Raw genomic sequence first — 17,939 nt, 5'->3', positions numbered from 1 at the left:
CGTTAACGCTATAAGGACTAGGAAACCATTGATCACGGATGAGATGATTAAAAAGATGGATGAGCGGAGAAAATGGAAGAATGTAAATACAGAGTTCGGCAAAATGAAGTACAAAGAATCGAATAATAAATTGAGGCGGGCAACAAATAAAGCAAAGAAGCATGGTGGAAGACCCAGTGCGATGATATGAAAAGTCTGCAGAGGAAGGGTGAAATCGGTGCGCTGTACAGCAAAGTTAAATCGTTATCGGGAGGTAAGAAAGGAAGCTCTATGCTAGCAGTTAGAGATAAGGCGGGTAAGGTAATAGTTGACGCAGGAAAGATCCAAGAGAGGTGAAGGAGTATATAGAAGAGCTGTATAGTAAAGAACATAGACCAACAAAGTTAGACATTGAAAAACAATACGACGTAAAGGAAGACAGCTTAGTTCCAGGCATACTAGACAATGAGGTAGAAAGGGCATTAAGGGAGATCAAACTAAATAAGGCCGTGGGGGTGGATAACATTCCCGCGGAACTTTTAAAATGCTTAGGAAAATGTGGGAGGAAGAGGCTATATGGGTTGATCCGTAGTATTTATGGGGAAGGAATCTGGCCGCAAGACTTTGTGAGATCAGTTTTAGTTCCAGTTCCGAAAAAGGTAAAGGCTACATCTTGTAAGGACTACAGGACAATAAGTTTGATATCCCACGCAGCTTAAGTTGTTCTCAGGATCATAAGCAAAAGGATAGAGAGTAGGGCAAATGATTACTTAGGGGATGATCAGTTTGGGTTTAGGAAGGGGAGAGGCACACGTGATGCCATGGCAGTAATGAGATTATTAATCGAGAGGAATATAGAACACAACCAGGAGGTATTTGCCTGTTTCGTAGATTTAGAAAAAGCGTTTGACAGAGTGAATTGGGAAAAACTAATGAGTATATTGCAGAAAATAGGAATAGATTGGAGGGAAAGGAGGCTAATCCGCAAGCTGTACATGTCTCAGGCTGCTCAGGTGCGGATGGGAAACGGAGAGTCAGGATGGGCAGTGTTAGGAAGGGGTGTAAGGGAGGGTTGCCCATTATCACCGTTGCTGTTCAACCTGTACGCAGAGGAAATGATTAAAGATTCATGGGAAGAACTGGAGGTAGAAATGAAAGTGGGCGGGGAATTCGTAAAATCAGTTAGGTTTGCTGATGCCCAAGCTTTAGTTTGTCAGTCAGCCAAGGGGCTGCAAGCATTGCTGAGTGAATTGGAAATTCAATGCGACAGGTATGGGATGAGAATCAATATTAATAAAACAAAGGTTATGCGATTTTCTAGAAAGAAAAAGGCTAAGCTAAATATTAAAATAGGAGGGAAAAAAGTAGAGCAGGTAGAACATTTTATGTATCTCGGAAGTGTTTAGGACAAATACGGTCAAAGTAGTACAGATATATGGAGAGTAATTGCAATAGGCAAAGAGGCTTTCACAAAGAGGAGCGAGTTAATGACAGGGACTTTCAGTAAGGATATTCAGAAAATACTCGTAAAAACTTTAATATGGAGCGTAGCTATGTACGGTGCGGAAACGTGGTCATTGAAGCAGGAGGATAGACGTAGATTGGAGGCTTTTGAAATGTGGGTATGGAGAAGAATGGAGAAGGTGAAATGGATAGAGAAGAAAACAAATGAGGAAGTACTTGGCATGGTGGCCGAAGAGAGGGGGTTTGCTGGGAGAAATCCTATGGAGGCAGGAAAAGTGGATGAAGGGGGTATTGACCGGCAATGGGATGTTGAAGACCGTGATAGAGGGGAGAATGTTGGGCATAAGGGGAAAGGGAAGGAACAGGATAGGGATGTTGGACGGGATGAAGAGAGGGAGAAAGTATTCAGAGATGAAGAGGGGTCTGATGTAGAGTAGGATACTGGATTTTGTATTTTGTTAGGAAATTCAAAATATTTATTTAGTAGCTGTATCCATCCGAAAACCTACCTTAACCGGTAGATTCCTTAATAATAATATTATATATGTATGTGTGTGTGTGTTTGTTTTTAATTTTTGCATATATATATATATATATATATATATATATATATATATATATATATATATATATATATATATATATATATATATATATATATATGAAAATATGTATATATATGGTGCGTCGCTGTAGTCCAAGCTAGGGCGGCGGGTTCGATTCACGCGTAGGCCTGTCTGGGCACCTGAACTTCCTGGGAAACCATATCCAGCAAAGGGAAAGAAAGTGGTCTCCCTACCCTGATGTGTGAATTTCACACGCCATCGGGCTTAGAACTGGGTGACCTCTACAATCACCTACCAAGCCAATCTTTGGGTTGATTACTCTGTTTATATATGTATATATATAAATATATATATACACAATGTTTGTATATATACGCACACATATATTTGTGAGTGAACGTAAATATAGATATATATATATATAATATATATATATATATATATATATATATATATATATATATATATATATACGTATGTATATATACGAATATATATATATATATATTTACGAATTTATGTATATATATATATATATACATAATGCTTATATATATTTTTTTACACAAGGCACACGTATACGCCCTCCAACCCGAGCACTTGCCCCTTCCGGGGGGTGACACATCTCCCGGGAAATAACTCATCGCCTCTCGGTCGGTCAGGGGGTGGGGTGTGATATCGCATGTCACCCCCCTTCTTTTGTTTACACCCACGTCATCCCCCTGGGAGTCGATAAATCCGTCGTCGCGCGTCAGAGACGTGTGCTATCGAGTCGGCGAATCGAAGTGAATTCCCTCCCCCTACTTACTCCGAGGTCTGCTCCCCTCCCCCAACCCCTTGCCGAGTGTGCAGCAGGCGCTGGCGCGGCATGATGCACGCATTTCCCAGCCGCGCCGGAAATCCATTCCGGGAAGCCAGGGCCACGAATACTGCGTGAAACTGCAGTCATTCGGAGGGAGGGGGGAGGGAACCAACTAGGAACCGAGATGAAACTCCCCCCCAACCACCTATGGCACGCTACCCACACGTATCTCTTCACTACTAATTGTACCTAATGATACCGTACCACGGGTGCACCAAACCAAATAATCTCTCAGGCAGAGTACGAAATCTCTCTCATTCCATGGATACACATAACTATCCACGACGTGAAGCCAGAAACCAGTCACATTTTTCAGTTAAACTACAACGAAAAACGAACACGTACACGAACCCTGTCCAGAAAGTAACTTACGCTTTGATATATAATATTAACTTAACACCGGTGTCTGTGACATCCTTCTTCCCTCGTGCACCATTGGCGGTCAACTTTCCTTAATCAAAATGATACGGAATGCCATTAATATCGTATAACACCCTGGTGACCTCTTACACCCCTTTGCCGAGCTCCCCCACCCCCCCATTGGCGTCTTGACAGGGTGAGATGTAGATATAACTCGGGCGGGGGGGTTGATTCGTGGATTCGAGGGGTCGGAGGGTGTGTCTGGAGGCGGGAAGGGTTGGGAGGGCGCCCTCATCTCACTTGCGGTTGCTTGCTGAGTCGCTCATGAAGACACGCGCGGAGGTACAGACCGGCCCCGGTTGGGGCGAAGGAGGACGAAGGGGGCGAGAAGGGTCTTGTCAGAGGGACGGAGATGGGAGCGATACGACTCGTATGCATGCGGGGAAAGAGGAGTTGGGGATGGAGGGGAGGAACACTGCTATTACTCCATCTCCGATAAAAGGAGTAAAAGAATTTTTGAAAAAAAAAGAAACCTCGCGTCTCCCTTAGAATGTTTCGGTCGAGCGACCCTGGGAATGGAGTCATCATCGACGCGGCCCTCGTCTTACGCGCGTACCTCGCACGTCCTAGCAAAGTCGTTGAAAAGAATCGGTAGGGCGGCGTCGGGCGAAGTGTTTAGGGGGAGGGGAACGCAATCGAGAATCGATCCGGAGCGTCTCATTTCCGATGGTACGAATCGCTCGCCCGCGATGACCTATATCTCGCCCTCGGTGCGTCCGGGAAAATAATGCCCTTCGATCACGCATGCACTCGGCGGCGCGGTTGGCGCGGCACCTGCTCATGGTACGCTTCAGACCGCAGAGCCCTGTAGTACTTATCGCGGAAGAATATCGGTAAACTTGCTTTGCGATGAATAGGACGTTCATTTCAAGGGAAAAAAACCACGGACGGTGTGCGAGACGTGCTTTACGTCCCTCACGGGAAGACAACTTTGTCGTGTGGATTAGACTCAAGGTGGAAATCCTAATGACATGACACTTTTTCCCCAATCAATATCTTTCACGAGCAAATCATTCAAAACCCGTAATTTAATCCATCATAAATTTGTTTCGGAGCGATCACATTAGAGATTAGTAATGTTTGTTACATTCCATTAATTTTACCATCATTAAACTGAGGAAATTATATTTCTATAGGTTTGTAATAAGGGATGATTTTTTCCCCATCTGCGACATCACCGGTATAAAATTTTACAGAAACCATTTCGATGAATTTCAAGTTCCATATTGAAAAATGGGAACAGCAAGCAAGAGATTGCAGTATTTTCGTTTCAAAGATGACCCACTTTCATAACTGAACGAAGACATGTCAGTCCTAATCAAATAAGAGAGTCCCTTAACTGTTTACAATTTCAAGGTGACCGCGTAATTGCTCGTTTAAATGTTTACGTTCATCCGTAATTAACTGGTTGAAGGCATACGTTCTCAGAGCAGCAAGGCATGTCAAATCAGATTCCCGATCACATTCCAAATTCCCCGGCGTAATTCTGCAGGAGCTCTCCCTCTGTGATCACCCAGCCGTGGACACGGCCTCTCGCAAACCCAACTAGCCCTTTACGTGTGGGCAATATGTTCTTGAATGACCGAAAGTGACTTCAACTCTGAATCAGCCGAACATGAAAGCAAGCCATGCCGTTTAAATCAGGATCGACAGGGGGGCATGGGCGTGTTCCGAATCCCGCAATTGCCAAATCGTAGACGGGGGAATCGATAGGGCCCCCTTAAAAAAACACACACAGCCAATGTCGAAAGTCCTGCGACGATATCACGCAAAAATTTCGATCGATTTAAAACGAATTTTACGCGAATATTCCGTCGAGTAAAGACGATTGGTTCTGGGGATAATGAGAACAAATGAATGGGCGCATGGCCTTCAAGTAATTCCCTTAAGGAATTGGAAAAATCGACAAAAAAACAGGATTTTATGTAATTTCAGGGCACTGCTTTCAGGCTCTCTTTAGCATTCCCTTAAAAATTAAGTTAAAAATTCCCAATTTTCCTTCAACACGGCAATGCATCCACGACACTACGTTTCAGCAATGCAAAAATTGCTGATTTTACGCTTTTGAGGTCAGTTTCGGCGCTACGATGGATCGCCGTTCGCATGCCTTGTGCATCCGTCCTGCTCTCAGCGGAACTGTCACATTTGCTCGACAGCAAGTAATTAAAGAAGACGTCGGGGGATCGGATGGTGCGGTGGCTAACGTACTGGCTTTCCACCCAGAGGGCCCGGGTTCCTAACCACGGCGGCGGAATATATTTTTCGGTGGTATCTCGATCCCTACTTGAGGTGCTTTGTGGAGAGCAGTTTGCGTGAGTACGCCGTCCGTCGGATGGGACGTTTAACTGCGGACCCCTTGGCGGCTTTCGACAAGAGTAGGATAATGCCGACACCGGGTTTCTCTCCACCCTTCATCCTTTCCTTTCCATCCCCTTCACAGCTGTCGGTCGCTTCCCCTAAATACTACTACCAAGAAGCCGTCTGATAAATCGAGCATAAACCTCACATTTTGAGTCTGTCGACTAGCGCCGACGTGGGCCAGGGATTGAACTTAGTTGAGCAAGTTGCTTCAATTAGATTGGGAGGGTCCTTTGGGAACTCCGAACCCCGCGTCGCGCGCTCCATCTACAGTTGAGAACTTCGGGAGGAAGGGATGGGCGAGGATCAGCGAGGTCCACACCCCCTACCTCCAAATCACTTCACGAATAGGAAACCCACGGGCGGATAGATTTCTGCCAAAAGATTAATATGGGATGCTAAAGACGGGGGACTCCTATCGCAGTGTCGACGGAAAACTACAAGTATTGGGCTTTTCGTGCAATATTCTTGCACTGAAAAAACAAACCCCTCTTCAAAATCCTTGAAAATGGATAATTAAAAAGATAAACAAAAGCCACCATTCGATTCAGACTTTAAAAAGCGGTAACGGGATTCAGCCGATAATGATACGAAATCATTAAAGGCAGTTTCAGTAATGATTTCTCACCCTATGTATTCTTATCTGTTAAAACAAAATTCAGTTTTCAAAAATTCCAATTTAGCTCCTTCGCGCAGTCAAATGAAACATTTTTCTTCCAAGAAAACTTGCGAAGGAAACATGATTGTGACGCCATAATAGAAGCCATGTTCCGATTGAGTCAATGGACTCAAATGCCCCTTCAAGTTCTCATTCAGACCCTTGTTATTCAGTTATCTGTTTGCGCCTGTCGAGCACCAGGGGTCAAAGCATTAACTATTGTCTTCAGAGTGACTTTAACCATGCGAAACCTCGTCAAATCGGTATTTAGTCTCAAGACCTCAACATGTACGAGGAGTGCCCAGAAAGTAACTTCTGTTATGCTATAAAAAATACAATGGAATAGATACAGAAAACGTAATATTTTCACCTCAAAACTACATAACTGCACTATTTTTTATGCATATTCGCCAAACAGATTTAATAAACATTTTTCATCTCTCTCTGAAATAGTTTTCAAATTTCTTCAGGTTAAAATAATGCCGCACTGAAGATCGCAGCCAACCGATGACGGCGTCTTTTAAATTTCTCATCGAGCCGAGCACAAAACATTTGTAGTAGCCTAACTTTTCAGTCGTGATTCAATGAGTGACAGAGTCGTATAAATCTGTGGAAAACTTTCCAAGTATTTCAGATATCGTAAAACGCAGGTTTTCACGAAGTTTTCCGTCAATGTTTAATTGCAGTTCATTGTTCACCACAGACGGGGGCGGCCAATTCTGTCATCATCATGGGCATTTGTCTGTACATTATCAAACGAACGACAACACTTACGAAAAACTCTAGTCATTCATCACATTTGGTCCATCGCCATAATTTGTCGTTCAATCCTAAGATTGGTTGACTGCAGCCCTCCATTCTACCCTATCTGATGCCGGCGTCGGTGGCGGTGGGGTAACGTCCTTGCCTACAAACCCAAAGGTCGCGGGTTCGATTCCCGCCTAGGTGGATTTCCCCCATTTAGGGCTTGGTTGTATGTGTTTGTCTGCAATATAATGTCTGTAATGTAGGGTTAGATGGAAGAAGGGACTATTAGTCTCAACCTCGCCCAATTAAGTCGATAAATAAAATAAATACTTCTTGGTATTTTTCGCAATGTACTTTTTTCTTTATTTTTCCAATGTATTTATCCCTTGGCCTTCCTCTTGGGACTTTTCTCTCCATTTGTCCTTCTATTATATTCTTCACGAATCCATTGTGCCTTATGGGGGTGGTGGGCAATCCAACTGGTTCTTCTTTTCTCTACGATGTCCCATAAGGTCCGTTCTTCGTCTACTCTTCTGTATACTTCTTCATTTCTTATTTCATCCAGTCCGATCCATATGTCGATCGGGGGGGATGGATTGCGAGGAGGGAGTTTCCCCTGCTGTAGCACCATGAGAAGATACTACAAGGTGGGACCAATGCGTGCACCATTTCAGCACTTCCAGAAAAGACAGTTCGCCGTCGAAAAACTAAGAGAGATCACCTGCGACTAGCAGATCAGTTCGTCGAGTTAAGGCGGAGCGGAGGAGGAATCTAAACTTAATAAATTAAAGATCAAAGCGCAAATTATGCATCTAAATCTTACGAAGCAGGCCGCCGCGAGGGTAATTGGCAGTGGGTAGCTTGTCACCAAGCCATGAGAGTAATTGGTGATGGGGTGGTATTCGGGCTGATCAAATTGTTGTTCAGTCACGCTAATTGTTGTTGTGGTCTCGTTGAATGGCTCGGGGTAAAAGTGCCCAATTACATCGACAGTTTCCGCACTCTGTTTTATTCTTGATACTCTGATTCGGGGCATGTCGCTTAGCAATGTATTAGGTTCTATGATTCGTATTCATCTGGTAATTAGTATCTAGGAGCATGCATCCTTTCATATCTCAAGCTATCCCATGACAACGCCAAGGGTACTGTTCGCTCACGTTCACCTCCCGTTTGATCACGAGATTCCAGGGACTCCAGATGGAATCCGAGAAAGATGCACCCGGCGCCCCCCCATTCCCCACGGTTTGGAGGAGGGCGCGCGCCAGGGGCCTTCGGGGTGCCCTAAAGAGAGGGGAGGGGCGAAGGTCGAAGGTCAGGGTGGTAGCGCGCGCAGGAAGACACCGGAGCCTATGAGTGAGCGGGGGCTAGGCCGCCCCGTGGCATCCAGGAGTTTTGCCGAGAGGGATGGCACGAGAGAGGGGCGGGGCGGAGCTAAGGGCTCCCCTTCGCTCGGGTTTCCGCTCCATTTGAATGTCGCAGACACTCAAGAGCCAAGAATTCATCACCTACCACTCTCATCCTTACATATTTTTTTAAAAGAATTTCTTAACAAATTACCTCTTAACCTTAATGTAGTTCTCCTTCTGGCAAATTATTTAAAAAAAGTCCTCATTATATTATATTTGAGGAAAATTCTCAACTTTAAATTCCCTTTTCTTTGATTGGTTTCCCTATGATGCTGCCCAGTCCTCGAAGGCGAGGCTCCGTGCATGCCCTCATGCTCCCGAGACTTCTGATATCCCTCGCCTGCTGTGCGACACCAAATCATGGGATTTCCACCGGTGTCATCCTGGAATACGACTTCGCCCACGTGCTCCATGACGCAGCGGTTTCGGAGGTTTTTCAACGGGATTGCAGCACCAGTCCGGGAGAGAGAGAGAGAGAGAGAGAGAGCATCGGTTAGGAAGCGCTCACCAAACTCATTTGGAAACTCATCCGCGAGCTCTGTCGCCCTCATCACCATTCGGCAATCATCCGCCGAGGAGCGATTCACCGAATGTCGCCTCTAATGCGAAGAGAACAAGCGAGACTTAAGAATTTTAGAAAGGTTCAGGACAAACGAGTTTAACGATGACCCTAAAGGAATTAGCATAATAGCCACACGCACTACTTAGGTAGATCAGACCACAAAGATAAAATAAGGGAGATAGATTCCAGGACAGACAGATACAAATACACATTATTTCCCTGAACAATCAGAAATCATAATTGTAAGTAACCGAGGTTACTTAAGAAAGATATATGTAGACGCATGTGTATGCTAGTTGGTAGCTTGTGCGTTAGCGCGCGCGTGTGGGGTGTAAGGGTTTTTGCACGAATATATACCATGTTTTGTTTGTGGACTGTATAAATTTGTGGCTTTGGCATGCAGTTTTTTCTTTAATTACGGGTGGTGCCCTAACACTCCCCGCCACAAATCATTCCGTCGGATTGCGGGGTATTAAGTAGATGTAGATGTAAACGGAAACCAAAAAATGCTTCGCATCAACCTGGGTACCTTTCCAAATTTCTTTGATCATCGTGTCTCACATCGCAGCCGAAGAAACTCTTATCGGCATTGACATCGTGAGGGGACTGCAACGGAAATCAAAATGTGGGAAATCGTCCACAGGTGATTCCTCTTGACAAGAAAGAACTTAATTCGACGTAAATATCCTCCTATTCGTCAAAAAGGTGTGTGGCAAGGGCTGCTAGCACCAGGTGGGTAGGTCGGAGATACGGGAGAGGAAGGGAAAAGGGAAAATATTCGGTAAACATATTATCAAATAACATCCAATTTTGTTTGAATGCCGGAGCAAGACTTAATTCGAAACAAGGATTAATTCACGTAATAAATTAGTTATTTGTTATTCGAAAAAAAGGGAATGAAAATGAACCAAAACCACTAGAAATAGAATGACGAGATGTTGAACGGGATGAAGGAAGTGTGCGAAATTGAAGAACAGTACATAATGCAAGTTTAGGTGTCCGATTTTATCTTTCCCGTTGGGGTTGTTGAGTGGGGAGGGACGATCACTCGTGTGTTCAACCAAACCCAACGCCAAACATGAGACTACTGAATAATTATGTATTTCTACAGATCAAAAACAGCACGAATGCGGAAATAAAAACATTTCTTAGTGATTTTTTTGAAGTCTGTTCAGAGCACTACGCGATAAATTAGTGAAACAAAATGGGTCAAACAAGATGAGATTGACGCCGGGAAGCGAATGAAAGCGACTTCCACTACCTCTGCCTCCAGAGATCCACCGAAGTCGTGGCGATCTTTCTCAATCAACCACGCCAAAACACTGTTGTGTCCATTACTTAAGTGGAGAACCGCACCGCCAAAGTTTCCTTCCTCTTTGAATAAACACCAGTCCAACTTATTTGCGTCGTATATAAGGAGATTTGGACAACATTTATTCTATGCAACGAGTCTGGATTCTTCTGGAAAGTATTGAGGGGGATTTATTCACGCCAAACAAACAAGAGTTGGCAACGTGCCGTCCTCACTTTGGACAGTTACGACTTTTCCTGGGGAAGAAAAGTGCCAGGGTGGCCAACAAAATCTATTGACAACATTTCATGGCATGTCAAGGTTTTACAAACTTCTCCACGTGAGTGTTTTCTATGATTGTGTATCAAGTCAAGATATTAACCTCATTAGTCCATCTTGAAAAAGATTCGTCAAAAATTGGTGCGAAAAGAAGACGAGTGTCATTTAGAAAGGTTCTGAACAAACAAGTTAAACAATGACACAAAATGAATTATGATGGCCCCACATTATTTAGGCAAATATGCGGATCCGCTTTAAGGAAACTCGGCTTCATTAAACGAGTGGTGGGGAAATATAATGAGAAAGTTTAAAAGAAGTGTTACTTCACTCTAGTTTGACCAATAGTGGAATACACCGCAAGTATTTGGGATCCTTGGGAGCAAATTTGGCAGAAAAAATTAGATGAAGTCCAGAGAATAGAACACAAGTGTGACAGGTCTCTTAGGGGATTTAGGCTGGGAGCCACTTGAGATACGAAGAGAACAGGCGAGGCTTAGACTTTAAGAAAGGTTCAGAAGAAAAGAGTAAAACGAAGACACTTAAGGAATTATAATGGCCCCACACCACTTACGTAGATCAGACCACAAAGATAAAATAAGGGAGATAGATTCCAGTACAGATAGATACAAATACTCATTCTTTCCCCGAACAATCAGAAATCATAATACTAAGAAACCGAAGTGACTTTAGAAATATTTAAAACATTTAATTTACAAGTCGGAACAAAATGAAACGCTGCGTAAAAATAAGGTATATTCGTAGGTGCATGTACATGTGTATGTTAGTTAATAATACCATACATGTATGCCTGCGTGTGAATTCAAAACGTTTTCGCATGAATATATACGCCTCTGTGGGTGTAAATTGGCATGAATTTGTTAGTTTTGCATGCGGTTTCATTCTGTTTTACGAGGGGTGACCGAACATCCCCCGACACACGCCCTTATGACGGCTTTCGGGGTATTATGTGGATGCGATGAAAAAAACAATGTATTTCCACCCATCTTAAAGCCTATGAACATTTCTAGTGGGTTAATCAGACAAACAGGCTGGTTAATATTACATGGGAAGAAAGCGAATTCCTAGATATTACTATACTTGAAGGCTAATTTTCAGGTAAACGCACGAAAACACGTCGTGATACTAATTTTCAAGCATTGTGTGATTGGAATCTGAACATATTAATGCCCTAAAATAAATGCATTTTTCCAATGTTCTACGATTAATTTACGGCCATTTTTCATCACGCGAAAATTAAGTATCTCATTGAATAGAATGGTTGTATAGAAAACTTTCACATGAACTGATGTTATATCGGTCATTAATTCGACGTCGTAATCGCACAAGATCTCCCGGACATTTTTGCAATTTTCCGGGGCATTTCCAGATTTTCCACGAGCACCCCGGCCACTCCGATTTTTTTCGAAAGATACCAAGCAGGCGGAGTGGTCTCAAGTCGGTTGGAACGACGACCGATCCAAGAGACGAAAAGATTTTCTTATACGCGAGCGAGAGCTCTGGCACGCTCCGCTAACGACATCTGTCGAGGGACCGACTAATTATTACGAAACTCCAGAGACCAACACACACACACACTTCGCCTCCTCGGCATTCGTTGACAACGGTTGAACGGTGTCAATGGGCGGCAGTAAAAGGCATAAATTAATTGACTCCGGCCCTTTTTTGAGCAACAAGGTCGCCGAGGTCATCCCACCGCGATCGAGGCTAACTCGAATGCTGTTAAAGAAAGAAGGAAACGGGGATGTCTTGGCCTCTTCGGAACGCCACGCTTCCACATCGACGGAATAAACACGCCCGTGCCTCAACGCCAGCGGAGGACGACTCCCCTCTTGGGAACTCGTGCAATTCACTTTTGATAAGTCCTCCAGAGAACAGCAGCCGTGAGCGCTAACAGAGAAACACTCTTTACTTCAGTTTTTCGCCAGGGAAGTGTCATCGGACCTCTTATAATGATACTTTACTGTACGTTAACAACATTGCCTCCGTAGTCACTCGTAATATACGTTTATTTGCCGATGATGCAGTGGTTTACCGTGATATCCGTGATCTTGACGACACAGAAGCTTTATCAGATGATACCTCAATGATATACAGCGATGGTACGACACTTGGCAACTAGAATTAAACTTAAAAAAGTGCGTAATCATACATTTTTGGAAAAAGAGCAATTCCCACCCGAACGACTACTGCATTAGGGACACCGAAATAGAATACGTTAGCTCGTTTAAATACTTAAGCTTCACCATCACTCACGATATCTCCTGGGTGAAATACTCACGGGGAATTTGTGGACAAGCTTACAAAAAATTAGGATTTATCAGGAGAGTACTTGGTAAATGTGATGAAAAAGCCAAAGAGAAATGTTATCTCTCGCTAGTTAGGCCTCGTTTAGAATATACTGCAAGCATATGGGATCCTCACGAAATTGGATTAATTACCATGCAGCGTAGAGGAGCTAGGTTTGTAATACGTTTTTATGATAAACTTATAAGCGTATCCAACATATTAGAGCAGCTAGGCTGGGAATCAGTCACGGAGCGAAGGTTTAATTACAGATTGAAGCTCTTGCATGAATTGGAAGGTCTCTTTAGCGGTGATGTTGAAAATGTATTATCACCCCCATCGCACTACGGTAGGAGAGATCATGTCAAATAAAATTAGAGAGATTGAGTGTAGAAAGGATAGATTTAAGATGCCATTTTTTCCACTTACGATAGGGGATCATAATAACATTGTTCGACCGCGGTAGGGTCATATTCGGGTCAAATTATTCTGGTGTGTATTCACCCCCTGCCACACACCGTAACGGTGGCTTGCAGGGTATATAAAAATAAAAAAATAAAAAAAAAACAAATCCTGAGCAATATTCGAAACAAACGCCGAATATCGACGCAATTCTTGCTTTTTCGCTCGAGCACAGTGCGTAATTTTAGATTTGATGACAATAGAGTTGTAAGATTGCACCCTTATTCACCCATCAACAATATTGCTCAATGCTTCCGCAGATCTGAAGACCAGAAAAAAAGCACAAATTGGACCGTAAAGCACAAATGAAGCCTAGATTGCATTACTATACGCGGACCATTCCGATTGTTGGACGAGAAAACGAAGGTCTATTCCGATACCCTCGAATTACTTCAAATATATTCATGAACTATTGTATCTGCAGACAACGAGCAATGATAGACAGCATTGTAAGAAAGAAGGGCGTATGATTTTCTTGGGATCTCAATATATAATTGAATAGTATTTATATGTGAACCACTAAGTTTATTAATTGCATCTAAAATGTGATGAAATAGAAAAAGGTCACTTGACAAGGCAGAGACTTGGCAATTTTTTTAGCGCCGAAATATTAACCATACGCGTAATATATTTATTAAAAGAGAAACGAAATAACATCGGTATCAACTAAATGGAAAATTTGTAAGAAGGACAATTTATGGAGAGAAAAATTAGCCTTCATCATCTCCTCCAAAATATCGAATTAATAGGATCGATAAAATGAACAATCGATTATTATTGGCCATTTGCGAACCAGTCCGCATTGCCTAGATGACCATTAGTCACGTACTTTTTTTTAAAAATACACACCATATTATAAAAGTCGTAAAAATTACCGAAAGTAAAAAAGTACCTATAGCTAGAAATTTAGGCTACCGTACACAGGAAAAGTACCGAGTACCGTTACCAAAATTTTCGCATTACATATATCGGTACCAAGCACTCATACCGAGATAAGTACTGAGTACCGATACAATTTAATTGTGCCAAATACCTCCCGGCACCTCGGTATCGGTACAGGTAGTGATGACCTCTGTAAGTTAGCACCGGTAGTTGGCGTGTCACTCACCGTGTCGCCGTAGGCTCTGCCCGCCGCCTCCTTCATTCCATGTCCGGTCCCCAGCCGACCCCCTGGCGGAGAAAGAGAGAGAGTGTGCATAAATTTAAAGCAAATTCAATAAAAGGAGCAAAGACATTAACGCCACATGTAAAACTCCGAAACGTTGATACGATAAACTTATCGCGATAGCGCATCCAAAATATAAGATGAGCTAGTCTGGGAATCAGTCACAGAGCAAAGGTTAAATTACAGATTAAATCTCTTGCATGAATTGGAAGAACGTCTCTTTAGCAGCGATGTTGACAATGTATTATTACCCCATCGTACTGCGGTAGGAGAGATCATGTCAATAACATTTAGAGAGATTAAGTTTAGAACAGATAAATTCAAGATGTCATTTTTTCTACGAACGATAAGGGATCAGAATAACATTGTCCGACTGCGGTAGGGTATAATAAGGATAAACATTAATCTGGTGTGTATTCACCCCCAACCACTCGCCCTAGGGGTGGCTTGCAGGGTACCAAACAATGCAAATACAAAATACATGTGAATGGCAACCAGGATATGGGTTAATTTACTATTACTCTTACGATATAAAGAAAATCGTCACTGACATGCTAATGGATTTGGGGTGGGAATCAATAGAAGAGAGACGATTCAATGCAAGATTGAAATTATTAAATAAATTCAAATCCGCATGTTTCAGCACCGAGGTCTCGCAAATTATTCGTACTCCTACATACATTAGTCGCTTGGATCATGCATATAAAATTAGGGAAATAGACGCCAGAACTAGCAGACTCAAGGACTCCTTCTTCCCACGGACAATACGAAATAGCAACAGCAGGGTTATAGAAGGCGAAAATCCCACTTGCCACCCTCAGCGTCCAGGGTTCCATCCCCAGCGTCCAGGGTAAATAATTAGTTCTACTTAAATGCATGCTCTTCCACTAATGTCATGTGTTTTGTTGTCAAAACCCTTTCTTTCTGCATGACCTCATTAGAATGCCTTTAAATAATATGCTGCTCTTAAGAGTATTGCTTCCTCTGCCTTTTCTGTTTTTAAGTTTCCACTTCCATCCCTCGTCTCTCTCCCCGTGGGGGGGACCCTCCCGCTACCTGCAGCATCAGACCACATTCCCCATCTGTGTCCTTGGGGAGGAGACCGTTGCATGTCCATGTGGTGGTGGCATTTCGCCTTCTTGTTTTCAAATTCTAGCTTGTACATTATTGGGTAAATTTCTCACTGCTTAATAAGGTGTAATTATTAGTTAGATGATAGTATATGTATTTACATGCGTGTAAAAGGAAAAGATTTTTGCATGAATGTATACGCCACTGTGGGTATAAATTTGCAAATATGTGTTGGTTATGAATGTGGTTTTGTTCCCTTTTACGGGTGGTGACCTAACACCCCCCTTACCGGACCTAACGCCCTTACGGTGGCTTGTGGGTTATTATGTAGGTGTACAATAATGTATTATCCTACCAGGAGGGTGTGGGGCCGAGGTCACTCGGCCATTAGTTAACACCTCGTATGAATCGTGCCGACTGCTAGACAAGTGGAAGGATATGCGTATCCTAACTTGCGCTTTTTTGCTAAAAATAAAACTACGGCTTTCAGAAAAATGTAAGAATGTGATATTCACATTTTTAGAAGGCAACGAAATTTGTGATCATTGTGAGTGATGGGAAGTATACAGGTAGTAACGTCAGATGTAACACATGGCGGTTTTGTTTGCAATGTGGTATTGTTCACATTTTTCATCCTTAAAAAACACGGTTACGGCTTAAACAGTAATGATTTGATAACGATCGTCAATGAAAATACAACCAATACCAACATATACGCCCAGGTAAAAAAATTGTCAACTGACCCCCGGTCCTCTACTCGTAACTAATAATGAGGTCGTGCTTAGAAAACAAAATTAGATTATCGTGAAAAGTGAATAGCAATAACTTCGTGAAGTCCTCCGATTTATCAAAATACAAAATCAATGGAACTAACAAAGTTATTATTATTCACTTTTCATCATGAAGTTCCATCAAGTTGAGCCGACAAACATAGAATTTAGTTAATAATCACAGCGTCCACCAATTCCATCTACATGTACCTGTATTTCTCCGTTTCGCCTGTCACAGAAAAGGCACACGGGTAAAAGGTATGATAACTTACGAGGTGGGTCCGAAAAGTATCCCACCTGCGTTTTTTTAAATTATTTTTTTGATTATGGGGGTGTTGTGCTCTATGAAATTTCTCCCAAAGGTCAGACGATCAACAAAGAATATTACGTAGCTCTTCTGGAAAGATTGCGTGATGCCGTGAGAAGAAAACGACCACGTCTCTGGTAGAGCGGTGAATGGCCTCTTCACCACGATAACGCGCCAGCGCATTCATCGAACCTTCCTGAAGTGATTTTTGGTGAAACACAAGATTGTAACAGCTTCGCCAGCCTCCGTACAGTCCCGCAGACATAGCTCACTGCGACTTATGGATGCTCCCAAAATTGAAAATGGCGCTCAAAGGAGAGCTGAAGGCCATTCCAAAATCTGCGTTCGAGGACTGCTTTAAGATGTGGAAGCACCGCTGGAAGCGTGTGGTTCAATCAAATGGGGGACCACTTCGAAGGATGCCACGGCCCGGATGACCATGAAGATCAGCACCAATGCGGAGATATATGAACGCAGGTCGGATAGCTTTCGAACACACCTTGTATGCCGGAGAACTGGATTTGCAACTGTGGCGTGTCAAAAATGCCCATGAAATGTCACCAGGGCGATAGAAACGAAGAATTGGCCATAGGAAGAAGGAACAATGAGTCGACGGACGTTTGTCCAGGGATCGTCACTTCAATGGAGTGAATACTTATTGTCTATTTAAGGACCCTACGATTGTAATTAGGGCCCAATGGAATGGACGCAATTGGGGGTGCATTACAACGTACTTTGGGGTAAGAAATCCGCTGTTTTCCGTCAAAAAAGTGACAAAACTTATCCACTTAAGAAAACGACAATCAATCTGAAGGTTCCTTTTTGATAGGCGAAGGTAGAATTTCGCTCCGTGATCAGCCCTTGTACGGTTTGTAAAGTTCACGCATTTATAGGGTTACAATAGGAGTCAATTCCCTTTTCTGTCCAGGGTTTGGTTTCCCTGGACGATTCCGTTGTCTTACGAGGATAATCCCCGAATTACCCGACCCAACAAAGAAAAAAGAAAAATTTTGGAAAAGAAATATATTTATTTTCCGACATGATCTCCTTTCATTTTCACAAATTCACTGGAAACGTTAGCTATTGATGGCTGCCGAACAAATATTAAACAACGTAGCATCTTCAAACTTAAAACATAGTATGCTTTATAGATTGCGTACTTTCTAGTACGGTGATATTTTTCAAACAATCACTACCATCTCTGGGTCAGGCCGGGTTCTTATTCCCCCCCCCCATCTACTTACCGCCATTACCGCTACATCACTAAG

General features: G+C 42.9%; 1 protein-coding gene across 1 annotated transcript in view; it reads right to left on the bottom strand.

Annotated features, from left to right (window-relative positions):
- Nucleotides 1–17,939, bottom strand: part of ASPP (Ankyrin-repeat, SH3-domain, and Proline-rich-region containing Protein) — a gene marked incomplete at its 3' end in the record, with an annotated part of 529,394 nt that overhangs the window by 336,689 nt on the left and 174,766 nt on the right. Inside the window, exon 2 of the mRNA XM_071585642.1 lies at nt 14,467–14,528. Coding sequence (XP_071441743.1) covers nt 14,467–14,502 — 36 coding nt within the window. The remainder of the gene's footprint in view (nt 1–14,466; nt 14,529–17,939) is intronic.

Source organism: Hetaerina americana, unplaced genomic scaffold, assembly GCF_022747635.1.
Source record: "Hetaerina americana unplaced genomic scaffold, ioHetAmer1.1.p SCAF_2, whole genome shotgun sequence".
In the NCBI taxonomy this organism is placed as follows: domain Eukaryota; kingdom Metazoa; phylum Arthropoda; class Insecta; order Odonata; family Calopterygidae; genus Hetaerina; species Hetaerina americana.
This window is presented reverse-complemented; position numbering and strand designations above follow the sequence as displayed.